We start from the raw sequence: 17924 nt of genomic DNA on the forward strand, positions 1-17924 counted from the left end.
CATCATTGTCATCGTCTTTACCAACATCACCATCGTTTTATCATCATCATCACCATCATCATAACCATCTTTTTCAGCTTCATCACCAATGTATTCATCATCATAAGTATCTACGTCTTCATCATTGTCATCGTCTTTACCAACATCACCATCGTCTTATCATCATCATTATCATCATCATCATCAATAATCATAATAACCATCTTTTTCAGCTTCATCACCAATGTATTCATCATCATAAGTATCTACGTCTTCATCATTGTCATCGTCTTTACCAACATCACCATCGTCTTATCACCATCATCATCATCATCATCATAACCATCTTTTTCAGCTTCATCACCAATGTATTCATCATCATAAGTATCTACGTCTTCATCATTGTCATCGTCTTATCATCATCACCGTCATCATCATAACCATCATTTTCAGCTTCATCACCAATGTATTCATCATCATAAGTATCTACGTCTTCATCATTGTCATCGTCTTTACCAACATCACCATCGTCTTATCACCATCATCATCATCATCATCATAACCATCTTTTTCAGCTTCATCACCAATGTATTCATCATCATAAGTATCTACGTCTTCATCATTGTCATCGTCTTATCATCATCACCGTCATCATCATAACCATCTTTTTCAGCTTCATCACCAATGCATTCATCATCATAAGTATCTACGTCTTCATCATTGTCATCGTCTTTACCATCATCATCGTCTTATCATCATCAACACCATCATCATCATCATCATCATCATCATCATTTTCAGCTTCATCACCAATGTATTCATCATCATAAGTATCTACGTCTTCATCATTGTCATCGTCTTTACCAACATCACCATCATCATCATCATAACCATCTTTTTCAGCTTAATCACCAATGTATTCATCATCATAAGTATCTACGTCTTCATCATTGACATCGTCTTTACCAACATCATCATCGTCTTATCATCATCATCATCATCATAACCATCTTTTTCAGCTTCATCACCAATGTATTCATTATCATAAGTATCTACGTCTTCATCATTGTCATCGTCTTTACCAACATCACCATCGTCTTATCATCATCATCATCATAACCATCTTTTTCAGCTTCATCACCAATGTATTTATCATCACTATCGTCTTCATCATTATCATCGCCTTCATCACCACCATCATTTTTGTACGACTTGTTGCTTATCACGTATTTCTCAACTCAATTGTTCCAGGAAAGAGAACGGGGAAGCCATAGTGGAGAAGATGACTTCCGGCCTCACAGTGCCCGTGTACGTCGCAAGGACGAGAGAGCCCCTCAGACTGTCCAAGGGAAGCGTTGACCCTAGGTTCCCCGATGGACTTCCCTACACAGTAAGAGCATTACAGCTTTACTGAAATTGTTTTGTCTCGCCATGTATTCCAACACTACTGTGTTAAAACTGGCCTACGTACGAACTATTTTTTGTTACGGAAGAAAGTCCCGAAGGCTAGCACTGCAGTCTCTAGTGGCCTTATTCTGCCTTAACTCACCTTTCTTAGAAATTATTTTAAAGTCCGAATGGTCGGGTTCTTGTAGAGATCGATATATGAAGGGTTCAGAACCATAGTGGGCCAAGCGCCATTTACTAAAACCGTAGAAAACAAGGGTCCACTCTGGTTGTGAGCCCCTCAATTAGATTACCCAACACTTGACAGATGGCAGTATGTGTATACCTTATTTTATTTCAAGGAGTGCAGTTCGGCGGCTCCTTTGAACACCCACTTACAGATTTATGACTTCCTACACAAACAACTCTGACAATTCCATCCTGTCCCCTCGTCCCAACATTGCACAGTTGCCACAATCCTGGTGACCCTCGAAATTATGCAATGAAACTGATGGGATTCTTTTAATTCGGAAAAGATGCGACAACTCTGCCTCCACGTGGATTTGACGGGAACCTGTCTATTCTTCTGAACGAAGATTGTGATTGGTTACTAACAGGAGAAGACAAGATTTCCGTCACAGTAAGGAAGACATTTATTTATTATTTATGATAATCAATTAGTAGGAGGGAGTAGAAGGTCTGTCGGCAAAGTCTTTTCTATGAAACTGCACTCCATGAAATAAAATAAGGTATACTATTAGTGTGATGGCTTTCGTCGTAGCATCATGGTCGAGTCTTGGCTACAAATTTATTTTCGTCGGTTTGCTGTAGTGACGAATCAGATTTGAAATTGTTACTCTTGTTGTCAATGTTTAAATAAAGCTTCTACTACTTATCATCAGTAGGCCTAACATTTGGTGACACCAACGTGATACGGTATTTCAAAACGACCAACAGTAATGGTGACGGCGATACTCCTCTTGTAAGTGCGGCGCGGATGAAGAAATTACCTCCATTCTGGTAGGAAAACCCTAGATCATGCACGGGCACAGTTTTCGGTTACGTGAGGCACTCGATTTGAAATAGTTTGTTTACTAGGAGAGGAGACTGCAGAAGAGATGGGAAATATAAACTGCTGTGACCTTCGTCACCTTATCGTAATCGCTAAGGCGGTCGGTGGCGAATTATTAGAAAAGCGCTTGGTTAACGTGAGAGACTCGAAAACTTTTATTCAATTTGGCAAATTAATTCGGCAGATTTAATCATAAACCTCTTTACTGTTTCTCCGTCGCTGAATTGATTTAAATCACAGGCGAGAAATTGCGTAACTGGCCAATAATATTCCATCAGGTTTCCTACGTTTATTTTCTTGAATATTCCGGCGTTTCTCAAGATTACTTAATAGATATGCAGGTTCTCGACCTAAAATAATTTCAGAAAATCATATTCCGTTTTCTACGCACATTTGAAATTTTTTTTTTTATATAAATTTCTTTTGGAAATAATACGTAAAAACAACATTTAATTCCTCGTAGGCTACCTTTTAATGCAGCGTGTTTAAGGTATAATGTCGTATTTAGTATACTATGCAAATGTTAAGATCATAAATTTTCTTTGAAATAGTACGAAAAATAACATTTAATTTGTCTTACCTTCTAATTCAGCATGTTCTTTATGACATAAGGAGTAATGTCGTTGTATACTAAATTTATCAATGCCTAATAGGATTTTCGAGCATAACATACATAGTATGTTCTCCCCTTCTAAACAGCAAAAAAAGTCTTCCTCCCATTTCTCATGAAATAATAATTTTCTAACGCGTACACACTGCTATGATAATGCCATTATGCCACCAATGATATTGCTTATGAAACTGATATAGAACCTGCCCACGCCTAGGAGCTACGTGAGGGAGGAACGGGGACTGTGAAGATGTCACTCAAGGCGATAAGCTATAATCTTTTCGCTGTAAGAAAAATCCTAATATAAACAATAGCACGTGACTGAAGTGAGGCTTCATTGGCCACTGTTTGGCGCCATAGATTCTCAGTACATGTTCCCGCCTACTGTTGTACATTCTGTTTCATGTTAAACATTTCCCGTTACTCGTCAAGTAGGCCTAACCTCACTACTATGCATTCGTTTGCTTAGGAAACATTTACTTTATAATTACTGTAATTAAATTATTTTTAAGTCTTATGTCTTCACAATGGACAGTTGAGGATACAGAAGCCATACTTCAGTACCACGTGCTTGCGTGAACAACTTGACGCCAGCTTGTTACAAGAACAGACTACCTCGGTATTACTGTTGGTATTCATCCGCGTTCATAGTACATAACAAAATATAAAAATAGCTTTTCTTTTACATAACGTTTTATATATAAGTGAAGTTAAATGTTTCATCGTATTTAATAACTAGAAATCAATTTTTTATTTTCAAATAATACAAGATTGTGGTTTCCAAATACGAACTATATTTTCCTGCGTCATGTGAGTGTTTCGACTGGGAGCCAATCACAGGTATGATAGCAACGTGCTTATGTTTACATTAGGATTTTTCTTACAGCGAAAACAGTATATGTGAAGGACAGTGAGGCACAAATTCTCAAGTGAGGCACGATGCTCATCTCTGCAGTAGACCTAGATTGTGGTTTCTTCAGGTCGAAGCTATCTTGGAAATAAGCAGGATAACTGGAGACTCGCCGAAATTCAAATATATCTTACGACTCGTCACTACAACAAATTAAGAAACATAAACTTGTAGTCAAAGCTACGACGAAGGCCACCTCATTTGGCATGTGCAACATCTAGCGAAGATTTCTTGAACTTCGTGTTACGCTAAAAATGTTAGATTTTCTCATAAATTGTACCTCGAATAAAGGCGCATTCACGTCAAAAGTTATGCGGAAGTCTGATTTGTTGTTACAGGGTGACGCTGCCCACGCACTCTACCAGCCGGTGGTGCAGACGGATGGCCATCTGGCCGCTGTGGTCGAGTTGTGGCGCAGCGACCCTTTCCACGAGGAGGACGAGGAGATCGCCAGCAGCTACCTGGTGTGGGGCGGCATCGCGCTGCACTACGCCCAGCTGTACCTCAGCATGAACAAGCAGAGGAAACTCAACGACTTCCTGCTCGCGGTGGTCAAGTAAGGTCGCCATCTCACTGTAAATCACGTTTTATTCTCAGCATATACGTCGACTGGCCAGGGAGCATATCTGAGGACCGTGGCGTCTATGTTTGTTTATAATGGGCTTACAGGGAAGAAAAAAAATTATCGGACAATACACAGAGAGTAAAGCCTGGTTCAGACGGTGCTAGTTTCTGTGATGGATTCCAAGGTGGCTGCGCTGATGGCTGCCCTGCGTCCTCACTTGCTGGCTCCCGTGTTGGCTACGGTGACGGTAGTTGTTCACATGGAGCTGGCTCTTTTCACAGTTGAAATTGGAAATTCATCTGCTGTTTTATCTGTTGCCAACACTCATGGTCAAAAAGAAACTAAACCGTGAGTGGAAAACAACTGAAGTCCTACATTAACAGTAGTAAATGTCGTAATAAAGTAATTAAGCCATAAGTGCAAAGCAGCTAAAGTCCGATATTTAATTGTTGTTTCTTAGAAACTGAAGAATATAGAAAAAACAGGTTTAGTTGGAAAACAACGAACATGGCGACATGGTTTCAGTGGTGATATTATATGATCATCTTTGGATCCAGCCTGCAAACCATCACGAAAAATAGCTAGGAACCTACCCTCGAAATCCAGCAAGCTAGCCATCCAAGGAGCCACCAGAGCGCATTACTTCCGGCAAGTGAGCACGCAGGCTACCCATCCGCGCAGCCACCTTGGAATCCATCACAGAAACACGCACCGTCTGAACCGGGCTTAAGACCCTTTCACTCCATCCTCCACCTAACAAGATCTGTCGTCGGGCGGCGTAAGGACATATCTGTGCACGCTTCTCTACGCAGACGGATACCACTTCACCCTTCACCCTTTACCGTTTAGCTGCTCGGGACGGGCGCTCCGCATTACCGTCATTAAGCCGACTGGATTCGGTCTGCATAGGAACTTTCTGTAGAGCACTGCAATATGGAGTTTTCGCTCACTCGTATTCCTTCGAAGGTCCCGCACTCGAGGGCGTTTCCTTCGAGCGAAGAGCGCCCTAAATAAATTTCGAATTTCCGAGTTGGCTCCTGTTTTACATTCGAATTGGCTCCGAAACTGCTATTCTACATCGACCCCAACTGCATCAACATTTTCCTTCCCAAGTTAACAGATTTGAGACTGTCTATAATACCTGCAGTGCTTGGGAAAAGTGACATAAGTCAGTTTCCACAAACCTTTTTTGATAATTTATTGACAACTTACGGAACATCTGCTCGCTTGGAAAAAAAAAATACATAAGTATTTCTCCCATTACAATAATTCATACAGAAAAAAATCAAATCGACATAAACCAGTGTAAGTTGTCAAAAAATTATAAAAAAAGGTTTGTGGAAACTGACTTATGTCACTTTTCCCAAGCACTGCAGATACGTAGATCTGGTCAAAATGTTATTACAGTTGTGCAGTACTTCACCCATTAGTTTCTTATTCTTTACATTTTCGGTAAAAACCTAAAACTCATTTTTTTAACTGCATAGTGTAATATCACGTCGTCTGTATTCTTCCATAACACTTTTAAGGAATTTCTCTTTTTCAAGTTGTTTGTTTCTGTACTGCTTCTTACTGTTCAGTTTGATGGAGGCCTATGTGTTATTTTGGATAGAAATTAAAGCATCAACGAAGTTAAAAATATTGGAAAGAGCGGAATAAATTTGAAAATTCAACTTCGAATGAAATTGAAAAGTGAACTCTTCGCAATGGAACATACCGGTGTTTGGATGTACAGTGTGTGACACAACAGCGCCATCTAACTGCGTTTAATAGAAAAATTTACAACGCCGTCGAACTGTAAGGGTGCTATGCATAAACATTTCGCTAGCCCGCGCTACGAGCGTGCTAAACTAGCCCCGGCTATCGACTGATTACTTGTACAGGATTCATATCATATCATATATCGCTAACACTGGTTTATGAATACGGAAAACGTTAGTTCGCTGATCATCCACCGGAAGCCCGCGCTAAGAATGTCTATGAATATGGCCCTAAATGACTATTGATAGAAACATTTTACACATTCCGATGTCCCTGTGTAAGGAAGTCTATTCGAATGCGAATTGCTTTTCTTGGGAGCCAATGCAAAAAAATTTTAGGGGTCCAATCCGGACATCATATTTTCTTCTCGGAGCCAATTTGGATGCAGTCATTAAGAAATCATAGCGAACATTTTTCCCAAATATTTGTCCATTTAAAGGTTTCATTTTAAAAAGTAAAATGTGTCACATTTTGAATTGAAAACCAAAATCAGGTACGCTTAAAAATGTGGGGAGAATAAATCTAGTGTTCTGTTCTTGTAAGTGAAAATTCTAGATATTCATCCAAATAGTACGTTTAAATGTCATACTTCTGGAAGTTGATTATGAAAAGAGATACCGGTACAACTTTTCATTATGTGTATTAGCTCATACTGACAATAGACACATTCTTAGCACATCCCATAACGCTCAGTTTGTTGGGCAGTTATATTAATTTTATTTTAATTGTGTTCGTTTCTTTGTGTGACCGTATATATTTTAAAATATTGTTTTACTTCAGTTGTGCATTCCATTCCATGTAAATTAAATGGGATAGTGTACGTACACAGTAAACGTCTCCTTCCTATAATGTCTGCGACACCATTCTGCAAGTGTGTGTGATATTATTTCGATCTCTTTTGTTTACTGTAAACGTGCCATATGGTTTCACAATGTAATAATAAACACTTTCTTATGTCGAGAATTTGAACATATACAGTCTGGCAAGGCTGGATGGCCTTAGAACTTGATATATCGCTACAGGTCTACATTTGGAAGTTTGTCATAAGAAAAAATTACTATTTCGTTTATATGACGTCATTCCATTTTCTACCAATGAAGTGCAATGAAATTTTGAATTCCAACCAATCACAGCCATACATCGCGATAATGTCTGCAGCTCGATTTATCACTATCAATTTAATGCATGGTCGTTCTTTTGTTTACTCAGTGTCGCCAACTGTTGCCACGTAAACCGATGATCATGAATCCATTGTACTAAATAAAGTGTGAAATCCTTCTTCCACATCTACATCATCATCTTCTAATTCCATGTCCATTGCATCTAAAGAAAATGACACTCCTTCATAACAACTGTTCATTTAATTAATGTATTAATCAGGTTATTTGTAATTATAATGTAAAATATTTAAATCAAATTATGATTTCAGCAGGTAATGAAAACGTATTTCTGTTATAATAACAAGAGAAAAGCGCAGTACATGTAATTAACATTTTTAAACATGTATTTCGCTTTTCTCAATTGGTATTACTGAATAACATTCAATTTCTTATTGCAGTAATCGTTATTCATTTATTTCGGCTTCACAATGTCTGAATAGGTTAAGTATTTATAAATATACAATTATTAACATTTTGTGAGCGAATTTTATGTAAAATTGCTAATGAACTTCGCCGGACTGATAAGTATGAGGTGTATGAGGAAATTGGGTGCCTTTCCCTTTGACGGATAAACTCTAAGAACAGATATCATTTTTATAGACTGAAAAAAAAAATTGTGGACTCATTCTAGATCCCACAGTCCGTTTTGAGAACAGCGAGGAACAACCTAAAGAAGTCTGCAAAGAAAAACAGGCAATTTATCTGTCATGCTGCATTGATATGGGGACCAAATATAACATCAAGACGGGGAACCTTATAAGAATTGTGACTGGGGCTAGAGGCACAATCCCACGGGAGTCCTTGGAAGTCTTTCGGAAATTAAAATTTCCTGACAGCACCCTGGAGATGATATCCTCAACTGCACTGAAGTCATCGATTTGCATAATAAATTAATCGTCATTTACATTTTTTATAAAATGTAATTTGTGTTGTATTATTTGTTGCATTTCCAATAAAGTTTTCAATGATAGCCTACCTAACTAGGGTTTCTATTAAAGAAAATAAATATTCTTTTAGGATTGATTAGGAGGCCGATTATTAAACCCTGGTTGGGACAGCTATCAAATATCTTATTTATATTTTTATTTTACTCACGAAATAGTCCTAATAAATGTATCTCGAGGTCCGAGATTTCCCAAATAAATCCACTAACTTCGATCGTGGATTTATCGGCAAATCTCAGATCTCTTGTGGCATGTCTTCTTCTTCTTCTTCTTCCTCTATGGTACAACAGCCTTCTTAGGCCAAGACCGCCTCAATGATTCTCCACCTGGTTCTGTCCCGCGCTTCATTTTTCCAGCGGCTTACTCCGATTGACTTCAAATCTTTTTCAACATCGTCGAGCCATCTTGTTGCTGATCGTCCCACTTTTCTTACTGTGTAGAATGGGTCGGTAAGAGTGACTTTTTTACATGGGCTATCATCATCCATCCTATATAGATGGCCTAGGCATCTCAGTCTGTTGGCCTTGATTACTTTAATTATATTCGCATCATTATACAAATTGTATAATTCAGTGTTATATCTGATACGCCAGGTACCCTCTTCATTTACTTGGCCATAAACTTTTCTTAACACTTTCTTTTCGAATACCATTAACCTTTCTATATTTTCTTTACTCAAGGTCCAACTCTCTGATCCATATAATAGGACTGGTCTAATCAATGTTTTATATAGCCTACAGTCCACACTTGTGGAGTAACGGTTAGAGCGTCTAGCCTCGAAACCAGGTGACCCGGGTTCGATTCCCGGTCGGGGCAAGTTACCTGGTTGAGGTTTTTTCTGGGGTTTTCCCTCAACCCAATATGAGCAAATGCTAGGTAACTTTCGGTGTTGGACCCCGGACTCATTTCACCGGCATTATCACCTTCATCTCATTCAGACGCTAAATAACCTAAGATGTTGATAAAGCGTCGTAAAATAACCTACTAAAATAAAAATATATAGCCTACATTTTGTTTTTATGCTAAGAAAGCGGGACTGGAGTTGCTTCTTTAATCCATAATAACATTTGTTTGCCATCTTAATTCTTGAGTTTATGTCTACTGTTACACTATTATCATTTGTTATGATAGTTCCCAGGTATTTAAATTGTGTCACATTTTCAAATTTATATTCATGAATAGTGATATGTTTTTCCTTTCCTTGTGTTCTTCCAGTCTGTAAGTACTTAGTCTTACCTTCATTAACTGTTAGTGCCATCTTCTTAGCTGCTATTTCTAATTTACTAAGTGCCTTGTGACATGTACTATAGATAAAAATTTATTTCAATTAAGATTGAATTTAATAATCCATTCCGAGCAATAAAAGCAACATGATTCTAGACATGTAAAGATTTTTCTCCTCCTCCTCTCGTCCTTCTCCTCCTCCTCCTCCTCCTTCTTCTTCTTCTTCTTCTTGTGTTAATTCGGGTTAATTAGGAGATAAGTTGTGCTTATGAACGAAAGTCCGTATTAACTTAATTATTGGTAACTTAAAATATCAGTGCAAAGTGTATTAAAAGTCCGTTTACAGTAAAAAAAAAAACACGTTGGTTATACAGGTATAATATACATAAAATTTAGAGCAATACAATACAGTACTTACGTGATAGTTATGATGGTGTGTTAGACGGACCCGGATCTGCAACACTCGCAATGGTTGCTACAGAAATTGGTTTAAAATGTGTAGCTATTTGTCCGCTACTACGACCACATTTCGCCTTCTTTCGATAAACCATTGTGGCTCAGGTTAAATGAGAGGAGAAAGTTACATTCCCTTTCTCTCTTATACTGAATTTTGCACATCTCTGCTCCCGCTTACTTATTTGTCCGATTCCACAATCTTTCTCGCTATCATAACTTAAGTACTCGGTCACAATATGATAACACGCTAGAAATACCACTCCACACATCATCTCTTTATTCATCTTGCACTGTTACTACTTCTCGTCACTGGAATTCTCTGTAGCCTGAAGTCAAGTGCTGTCGAACTTTAATTTCTTTTAAATGTAAATTAGAAAAATATCTTAAGATGAGTTGCCAGGCCTAACGCGTTACAAATATTTAATGCAATGTATTCCACTGTATTTATTTTTCTTTTCTTTTCTTATTTTTATTGTGTAATCATGTAAATCGTGTTTATTTATCACTTAACACCAATGTGTATCCCACTGTGTTGTTTTCTTTATTAATAGTCTATTTTTTGTTGTATACATTTTATTTAATTGTCGGTTTCTGGTTTAATTATGTGAATCCTACTTATACTAGTAATCTAATACTAATATGTATTCCAATGTGTTTATTTTTTTTTTACTGTGTACATTTTTTTAATGAATTATCGGCTTCTGTTTTTGTGTGATTCGTATTTGAGTTTAACAACATTAATATGTATTCCACTACCGTACGTTTATTTTTATTTTATGAGCTAAATTTTTATGTAACTACGTCTTTTGATCTCATTATGTACCTAAATCGTATCAGTATATAATTACTTAATTCCGATCCAGTTGTATGTTCAACTATGTAAGCAAGTTTTAATCCTGGTTGAGTGTAAGAGAAGGCCTTAACTCTGCCAGGTTAAATAAAGCCATTATTATTATTATTATTATTAATTTGTTTGTTGACTTCCAGTGACTTTTAAAACTCTAATTCCTCATTTTTACGCAAGTTCTTTTCATAACCACACTAAGCGAAGCCCACATTATCGAGATTTTGCTGTAAATTGATGATGTTAATGGATTTTTCAATAAAACAAATCCTAACCTGGACTCGAACTCGAACCGCCTGCGTGACAGGCAGATAATCTAGACCACTCACCTACCGCAGAGGTCGAAATTCTACCCTTAAACACTCTTAGAAGACAATAGACAGACTTATGAGAACACCGCAAGAAACGTACTGGTCTTAGAGTGTTTCAGTGTTTTCGTTTCCGCATGTGTTTCATCCAGTGACACGCCACTTTCATTAAACTGTTCGCAGACGTCTCAGTATTACCACAGTCTAAGTATATACAGTCATGAAGCTCAATACATAATAAATATGCATCCATAGATAGTTGCTTACCACTAGGGTCGCTAATATCGCCTCATTACAGACAATGCGAAATACAGTACAGACACAGTCTAAACGACATTTCATACAAGTTGAGAAGATTCGAAAGCATTTCTTTCCCCTTCTACTTGGACTGAGTTCGTTAGCAACAGGGCGGTAGCTGTTACCTCTTATACCTGTACTCCCCAAGTTGTACACACAAGAAAATAAAATATTAAATCAAGTACAGAAGTGTATATAAAATAAAGTGACACAGATGTTTGACAATTACATGGTTGAGTATATTTCAGGTCGTTCTTACAATATTTTCAACTAATAAATAGTTAAATTAGTCCCGCGCCGTGGCGTCGTGGTCTAAGGCATCCTGCCTAGGACTCGCGTTACGGAATGCAAGCTGGTTAGAGTCCTCATGGGGGAGGAAATTTCTCATGTAATTTCGGCCAGTGTATGGGACCAGTGCCCACCCAGCATCGTGATGCACTTGGGGAGCTACGATAGGTAGCGAAATCCGGTTGCGAATGCCAGCTATAACGGCTGGGGGATCATCGTGCTAACCACACGATACCTCCATTCTGGTTGAATGATCGTCCACCTCTGATTCGGCATGTGGGCGTGAGGCCAGCAGCCGGCTGGTCGGTCTAGGCCCTTCAGTGGCTGTAGCGCCACGGATAATTATTATTTATTATTATTAATAAATAGTTAAATTAAGGAATGTTAGTTTCTATTTTAAAGTCAGGGGGGAGTGACACAGTGCAGATTGTCCCATTGTGTGTGTTGTAGAGTAGCAACTAGCGGTGGAGAAAACATTTATCTTCTGCTCTCAGTAGCTTTTTTATGTGCCAGTTGATATAAACAGCAATAAAATGAAATATAAACGCTTAGTATAGACGTTCGAAATATAGATTATCAGTAAACATTTTCAATAATATAATTTTTCACTATGTTGAAAGTCAATAAGATGGATAGTAGCATTTCCCCTTCACTGATGGTTGAGGATGTGAGTAGAGGGTAAATGCCTATCAACCAAACTGAAATGAGGATTAGTGTTCCTAGCACCCTCACAACTCGAGCTTCGTGACTGTATACATACTAGACTGTGGTATTACTGATATTGGTTATTATGGGCCATTTTCATAGACATTCTTAGCGCGGGCTTCCGGTGGATGATCAGCGAACTAACATTTTTCGTATTCATAAACCAGTGTTAGCGATATGATATATGATATGATATGATATGATATGATATGATATGATATGATATGATATGATATGATATGATATGATATGAATTCTGTACAAGTAATCAGTCGATAGCCGGAGCTAGTTTAGCACGCTCGTAGCGCGGGCTAGCGAAATGTCTATGAATAGCACCCTAAAAGACTTTAACAGCATTGTTAGCCGAATCGCTAAATAAACTAGTAATGCGTTGGGGATATATAATTAAGGATAGGTGTGAAACATGTCTGTATGTTGTTAGTGCTTGTGTTGCAGGTCCATCTTCCAGGACATGGTGAGCATGGACGCTCTCATAATGAAGATAATGAACTTCGCCCAGCGACTTGTGGACGCAGACAGGGCGTCCCTGTTCCTCGTGGACAGCAAGAACAAGGAATTGTACGCACGAATATTTGATATCGGTGTTGCCAGCGAGAATGTGAGCAACAACACCACAGGAGCTAGTGACTCGGGAGGAGAGGACGCTGTGGCGAAGCTGCAGAACTCCACAGAAATCAGGTTTGTAAGCTTCTTCTTTAGTCAGTACCAGACGTGGGCATTTAAAGAGATGCGCCGTACTACTCCAATTGCTGCAACACGCATCACCTGTTAACGTAATACTCAGCGGTGGATCGCGTATTGAAACACAGAAAGTTAATCAATTAAGCAGGACAAAAAGATACACAGCTTTCTCAATGTTATTTTTATGAATAATGACAATGAAAGATAACAAATTTTCCAAAACAAATGCAAACTATTTTACAAAAAGCTGAAACATAACTGTATTTCTAATTTAAACAATTACTGTAAAAAACCTTATAAAATTACATAAAACGTACAATTCCACAACAGTTAAAATGTAATGCCATAATCTGAACCTATTTGTTCTGAAAGGGCATCAATCACTAATTTGCATCACTAGAAAATAAAATTAAGGAACTTATGAAAAACAGATTCTTAACAAAATATCAAGCACATTACTAAGAAACAGAAAAAACAACAATTAGGCTATTTTTAAACCTATTACTGTAGTTCTTTGTTGTTGTCAATTTACGTCAATTAACTTATGCCCTTAAAAGAAGGGATTCATTTATTCTTCTTCGTCACGTAAATTAGCAAGTGTTTCAAAATTTTAACTTATATCAGACATTGCAATTGTCAGCTGATGGCATAAATTTTCGTCTGAAATGCGTGATCTTGATTTGGATTTTACAATGGCCAATTGAGAAAACAACTGTTCACAAGTATAGGTTGAGCCAAACATAGAAGCAATTTTCATAACAAAACTCCGAAGATGTGGATATTTTACTTTTGAACGTTGCTCTCCTTCACTGCCAGTAACATTTTGTAGCATAATAAGCACCTAACACTTTCACCTTCTTCGCAACAAAAGAATCCATTTTTCCATTCTTTGTGGAAGTAATATTTTTCGACTTTTTACTTCAGGAGCTTCCTTAGAGAGTGAAATTTTTTACTGCAATCCACCGCTGACTGCCAGTACCTCAACCGGTCTGGGTTATCAGCTAGGGGTGTGGAGGGAGGGAGATCACGTAGTTGAGTTCGGCTCCGTGCGACATGTACTACTGATGCCCACGTCTGGTCTATACTATAATCTTAAGAAACCTTGTACTTATTGAACCCATTAAAGGGAAATTAATTAACTCTATGGGTGTATTTTTAGCTCCGAGAGACATTCTTTTTTTTTTCCTTTCTGAGGGTATAAACAACTACTACAGAACTTAGACACGAATGACCCAAGTTGCAGTGTCCAGTCGATCAGTCCTAGTGAAATGGAGGAGTACACGAGAGCGGAATAAGCAGACATGATTTTCGAATACGGATGAGCCAATGGGAACAATAGACAAGCTTACAGATTGTATCGGACAAGTACCCACGTTGGAGACATCCGGCCCATACCATTTTTCCACGATTGTTCAAAAAGTTAAGGGAAGGAGGGCACGTGGTGCCAAATTACAATTCCATTTCCACACAACTATTTTTGTTTATAACTTTCGACTTAGTCATTTCCGGACCATAGTTCCTTATCTCAAATTGATACATGTAACCTTCGCCATCATCCCTGAAAGTTTGTAACACCAATTCGAAAACACTCTGTATTTTTGTTGCTTAATTTGCCTCCTCAAATTCATAAGTAATACTAAACATTGACAAGTAACGTGACTATCTGACTATAATAAGTTAAGCATGGAGTAAAACTGTGGGACAACATAAGACTTACCTACCCAAAATCGAATATAATTTCACTAGATTTGTTGTAGGAGATTCCTGCCCTTGAGAAACAGTTAAAGCAATAAATTACGATGTTACGAGGCGCATCCAGAAAGTAAGTTTCCCATTTTTTTTTAAAGAACACACACTTTCAGGAAAACATTTATTGGCAACAGGTACAGCAATGTTTCAGCTATTTTTCAACATAGCCACCATCAGAAATGAGACACTTGTCGTATCGTGGGATCAACTTTTGTATCCCTCTGTCGTAGAACTCCGCCGCCTGTGAATGGAACCAGCGTGTGACAGACGTCTTCAGCTCTTCGTCGTTGCCAAAACGCTCACCGGAGGTCAGGAATTTCTTGAGGTTCAAGAAAACGTGAAAATCGCTGGGAGCAAGATCAGGACTATAGGGTGGATGATCAAACAACTCCCAGCCAAATTCCGTCAAAAAGCTGCTGTGCACCGAGCCGTATGTGGACGAGCATTGTCATGGAGGAGCACAACACCTGCAGTAAGCATTCCACGCCTCTTGTTTTGAATGGCACGTCGCAATTTTCGCAGTGTTTCACAGTAACGGTCAGCGTTCACTGTTTCACCTCTTGGAAGGAAGTCAATGAGCAGAATGCCCTTCCTGTCTCAGAACACCGTACACATCACTTTCCGTACCGACAGCGTCTGTTTGAATTTCGTCCTGACCGGAGATCCACTATGCCGCCAATGCATTGACTGCTGCTTGGTTTCCGGGGTGAAGTGCGAAATCCAAGTCTCATCGCCCGTGACGATCCTGTCGAGGAACTCGTCACCGTCATCGTGATACTGTTGCAAAAATGTCAGTGCTGCTCCTAAACGTTGCATTTTGTGTTCGGGTGTCAGGTTTTTCGGCACCCACCTGGCACACACTTTTTTGAACAGCAGGTGCTTAGTGACAATCTCATGCAACAAGGATCGCGATATCTGCGGAAAATGGCTGCTCAGCTCCGTAATCGTGCATCTCCATGATGCACTGCCGCACCAGCTCAACACGATCATCATTGATGAGGGACGGTCGCCCACTGCGCTCTTCATCATGGACACTTTGACGACCTTCGGAAAACTGCCTACACCAGCGACGCATCATCTGCTTACTCATGATGTTCGGCCCATAGACCTGACAGAGCTGCCGATGAATTTCAATTGACGCAATGCTTTGTGCATTAAAGAACTTTATCACCGACCGAACCTCGGAGGCGGCGGGAGAAGGAATAAGAGCTTCCATTTCGGACCACTGCTGCCACGCTACTGGCACCAGGCGGGACCTGTCCGGCTGGCGTATGATTGATATGCCATAGATCTGTTACGCATGCGCAATTGACACGGCTAATTACGTTTACTTTCAAGGGGAAAAAATCGGGAAACTTAATTTCTGGATGCGCCTCGTATATTATATTGGAAATGTAATTAATTCAGTAGCACATGCTTGTATCGCAGGTTTCCTCTCGGCACCGGCATTGCAGGCCAAGTAGCAAACACAGGCGAGATTCTGAACATCTCTGATGCTTACTGCGACGAGAGGTTTAATCGCTCAATAGACCAGCTGACGGGATATCGCACCAAGTCCATCCTGTGCATGCCCATCTTCATTCGAGGCAACATCATTGGAGTTGTCCAGATGGTCAACAAGCGTTCTGGAGACTTCACCAAAGTAAGTTCACATCCAATTTGAAGTTCACGGAAGCTAGGGATGAAATCAAACTTGAACTTTTTGCTTGTCTCTGCACTTGTCTTTCATAGGTACATTTAAAACTGTTTTATACCCCAGCAAACACTAATTAAAAAAAGTTCTTAAACTTGTTTATTAAATAGGATATTCTGCAAAAATAAGTATGCAGTAATGTGCACAAAGTTCAGTGATGTATGAGATGGCGCAAAAGTTACTATCCATATATTAACTACAACAACTTTGTAATTTATTACTGTCTTTAGCCATTGACAAAATACTTTGTATGTTCAAATTCGAAACTATCCGCATTGACACATAGCTGAAGGCGTCCAGGAAAGTTGAGCGAAAGTATAGTAGAGGAGGCAAGACTTGTGCTGTGACCTTATCATGAGCCATGGCTATATCACAAGTAGGTATAGAGGGATAAGATAAGTTTTAGTGTGAGATGAACTTCTTTGTCGGTATTTTCGTATATTTATTTATTTATTTAATTATGTATTTATTTATTTGTTTTATTTATTTATTTATTTATTTAATTTTATTTATTTATTTATTTTATTTATTTAATTTATTTATTTAATGTAATTAATTAGTTAATTAATTTAATTTATTTATGTATTTATTTATTAATTCATTTATTTTATTTTATTCATTTATTTTATTTATTTATTTATTTAATTTATTTATTTAATTTAATTTATTTATTTATTTAATTTAATTTATTTATTTATTTAATTTTATTTATTTATTTATTTTATTTATGTATTTATTTTATTCATTTATTTATTTTATTTATTTATTTATGTATTTATTTATTTTATTTTATTTATTTATTTAATTATTTATTTTATTTATTTATTTAATTTATTTAACTTATTTACTTACTTAATTTACTTAACTTACATACTTACTTAACTTTACTTATTTATTTATTCATTCATTTATTAATTAATTCATTCATTTATTTATTTATTTATTTATTTATTTATTTATTTATTTTGCTTTGCTTGCTTATTCTGGTGCAGTTAAAGTCATCAGGCCTTCTCTTCCATACCACCAGAAATACAAATAGAATAATAGAAATAAAAACAAAAAATCACACTATAAACAAATAAAGTCACACAAAAATATACGCAGATTGCTGTCACACAAACTTTAAATGAGTGATTAACCATCCTGAAACAAAATCTGTTTCTGGTAGTTCATTCTTTCCTCTCTCTCTCTCTCTCTCACAGCTCAAATGCCATGTCTCGCCTTATCGTCTATACATATTGTGTGTTATTACTTGAATTTGACGCAATCAT

The 17924-nt window shown here is 37.8% G+C and overlaps 1 protein-coding gene across 5 annotated transcripts in view; it reads left to right on the forward strand.

The window, feature by feature from the left end:
• LOC138694873 (probable 3',5'-cyclic phosphodiesterase pde-5) overlaps positions 1–17924 on the forward strand; it is a 453748-nt gene that overhangs the window by 391505 nt on the left and 44319 nt on the right. For all 5 annotated transcript variants that reach the window (XM_069819021.1, XM_069819048.1, XM_069819030.1 and 2 more), the window contains 4 exons: positions 1231–1369; positions 4296–4513; positions 12966–13208; positions 16389–16602. In XM_069819021.1, the coding sequence (XP_069675122.1) occupies positions 1231–1369; positions 4296–4513; positions 12966–13208; positions 16389–16602 (814 nt within the window). The remainder of the gene's footprint in view (positions 1–1230; positions 1370–4295; positions 4514–12965; positions 13209–16388; positions 16603–17924) is intronic.

Source organism: Periplaneta americana, chromosome 1 (genome assembly GCF_040183065.1).
Source record: "Periplaneta americana isolate PAMFEO1 chromosome 1, P.americana_PAMFEO1_priV1, whole genome shotgun sequence".
NCBI lineage: Eukaryota > Metazoa > Arthropoda > Insecta > Blattodea > Blattidae > Periplaneta > Periplaneta americana.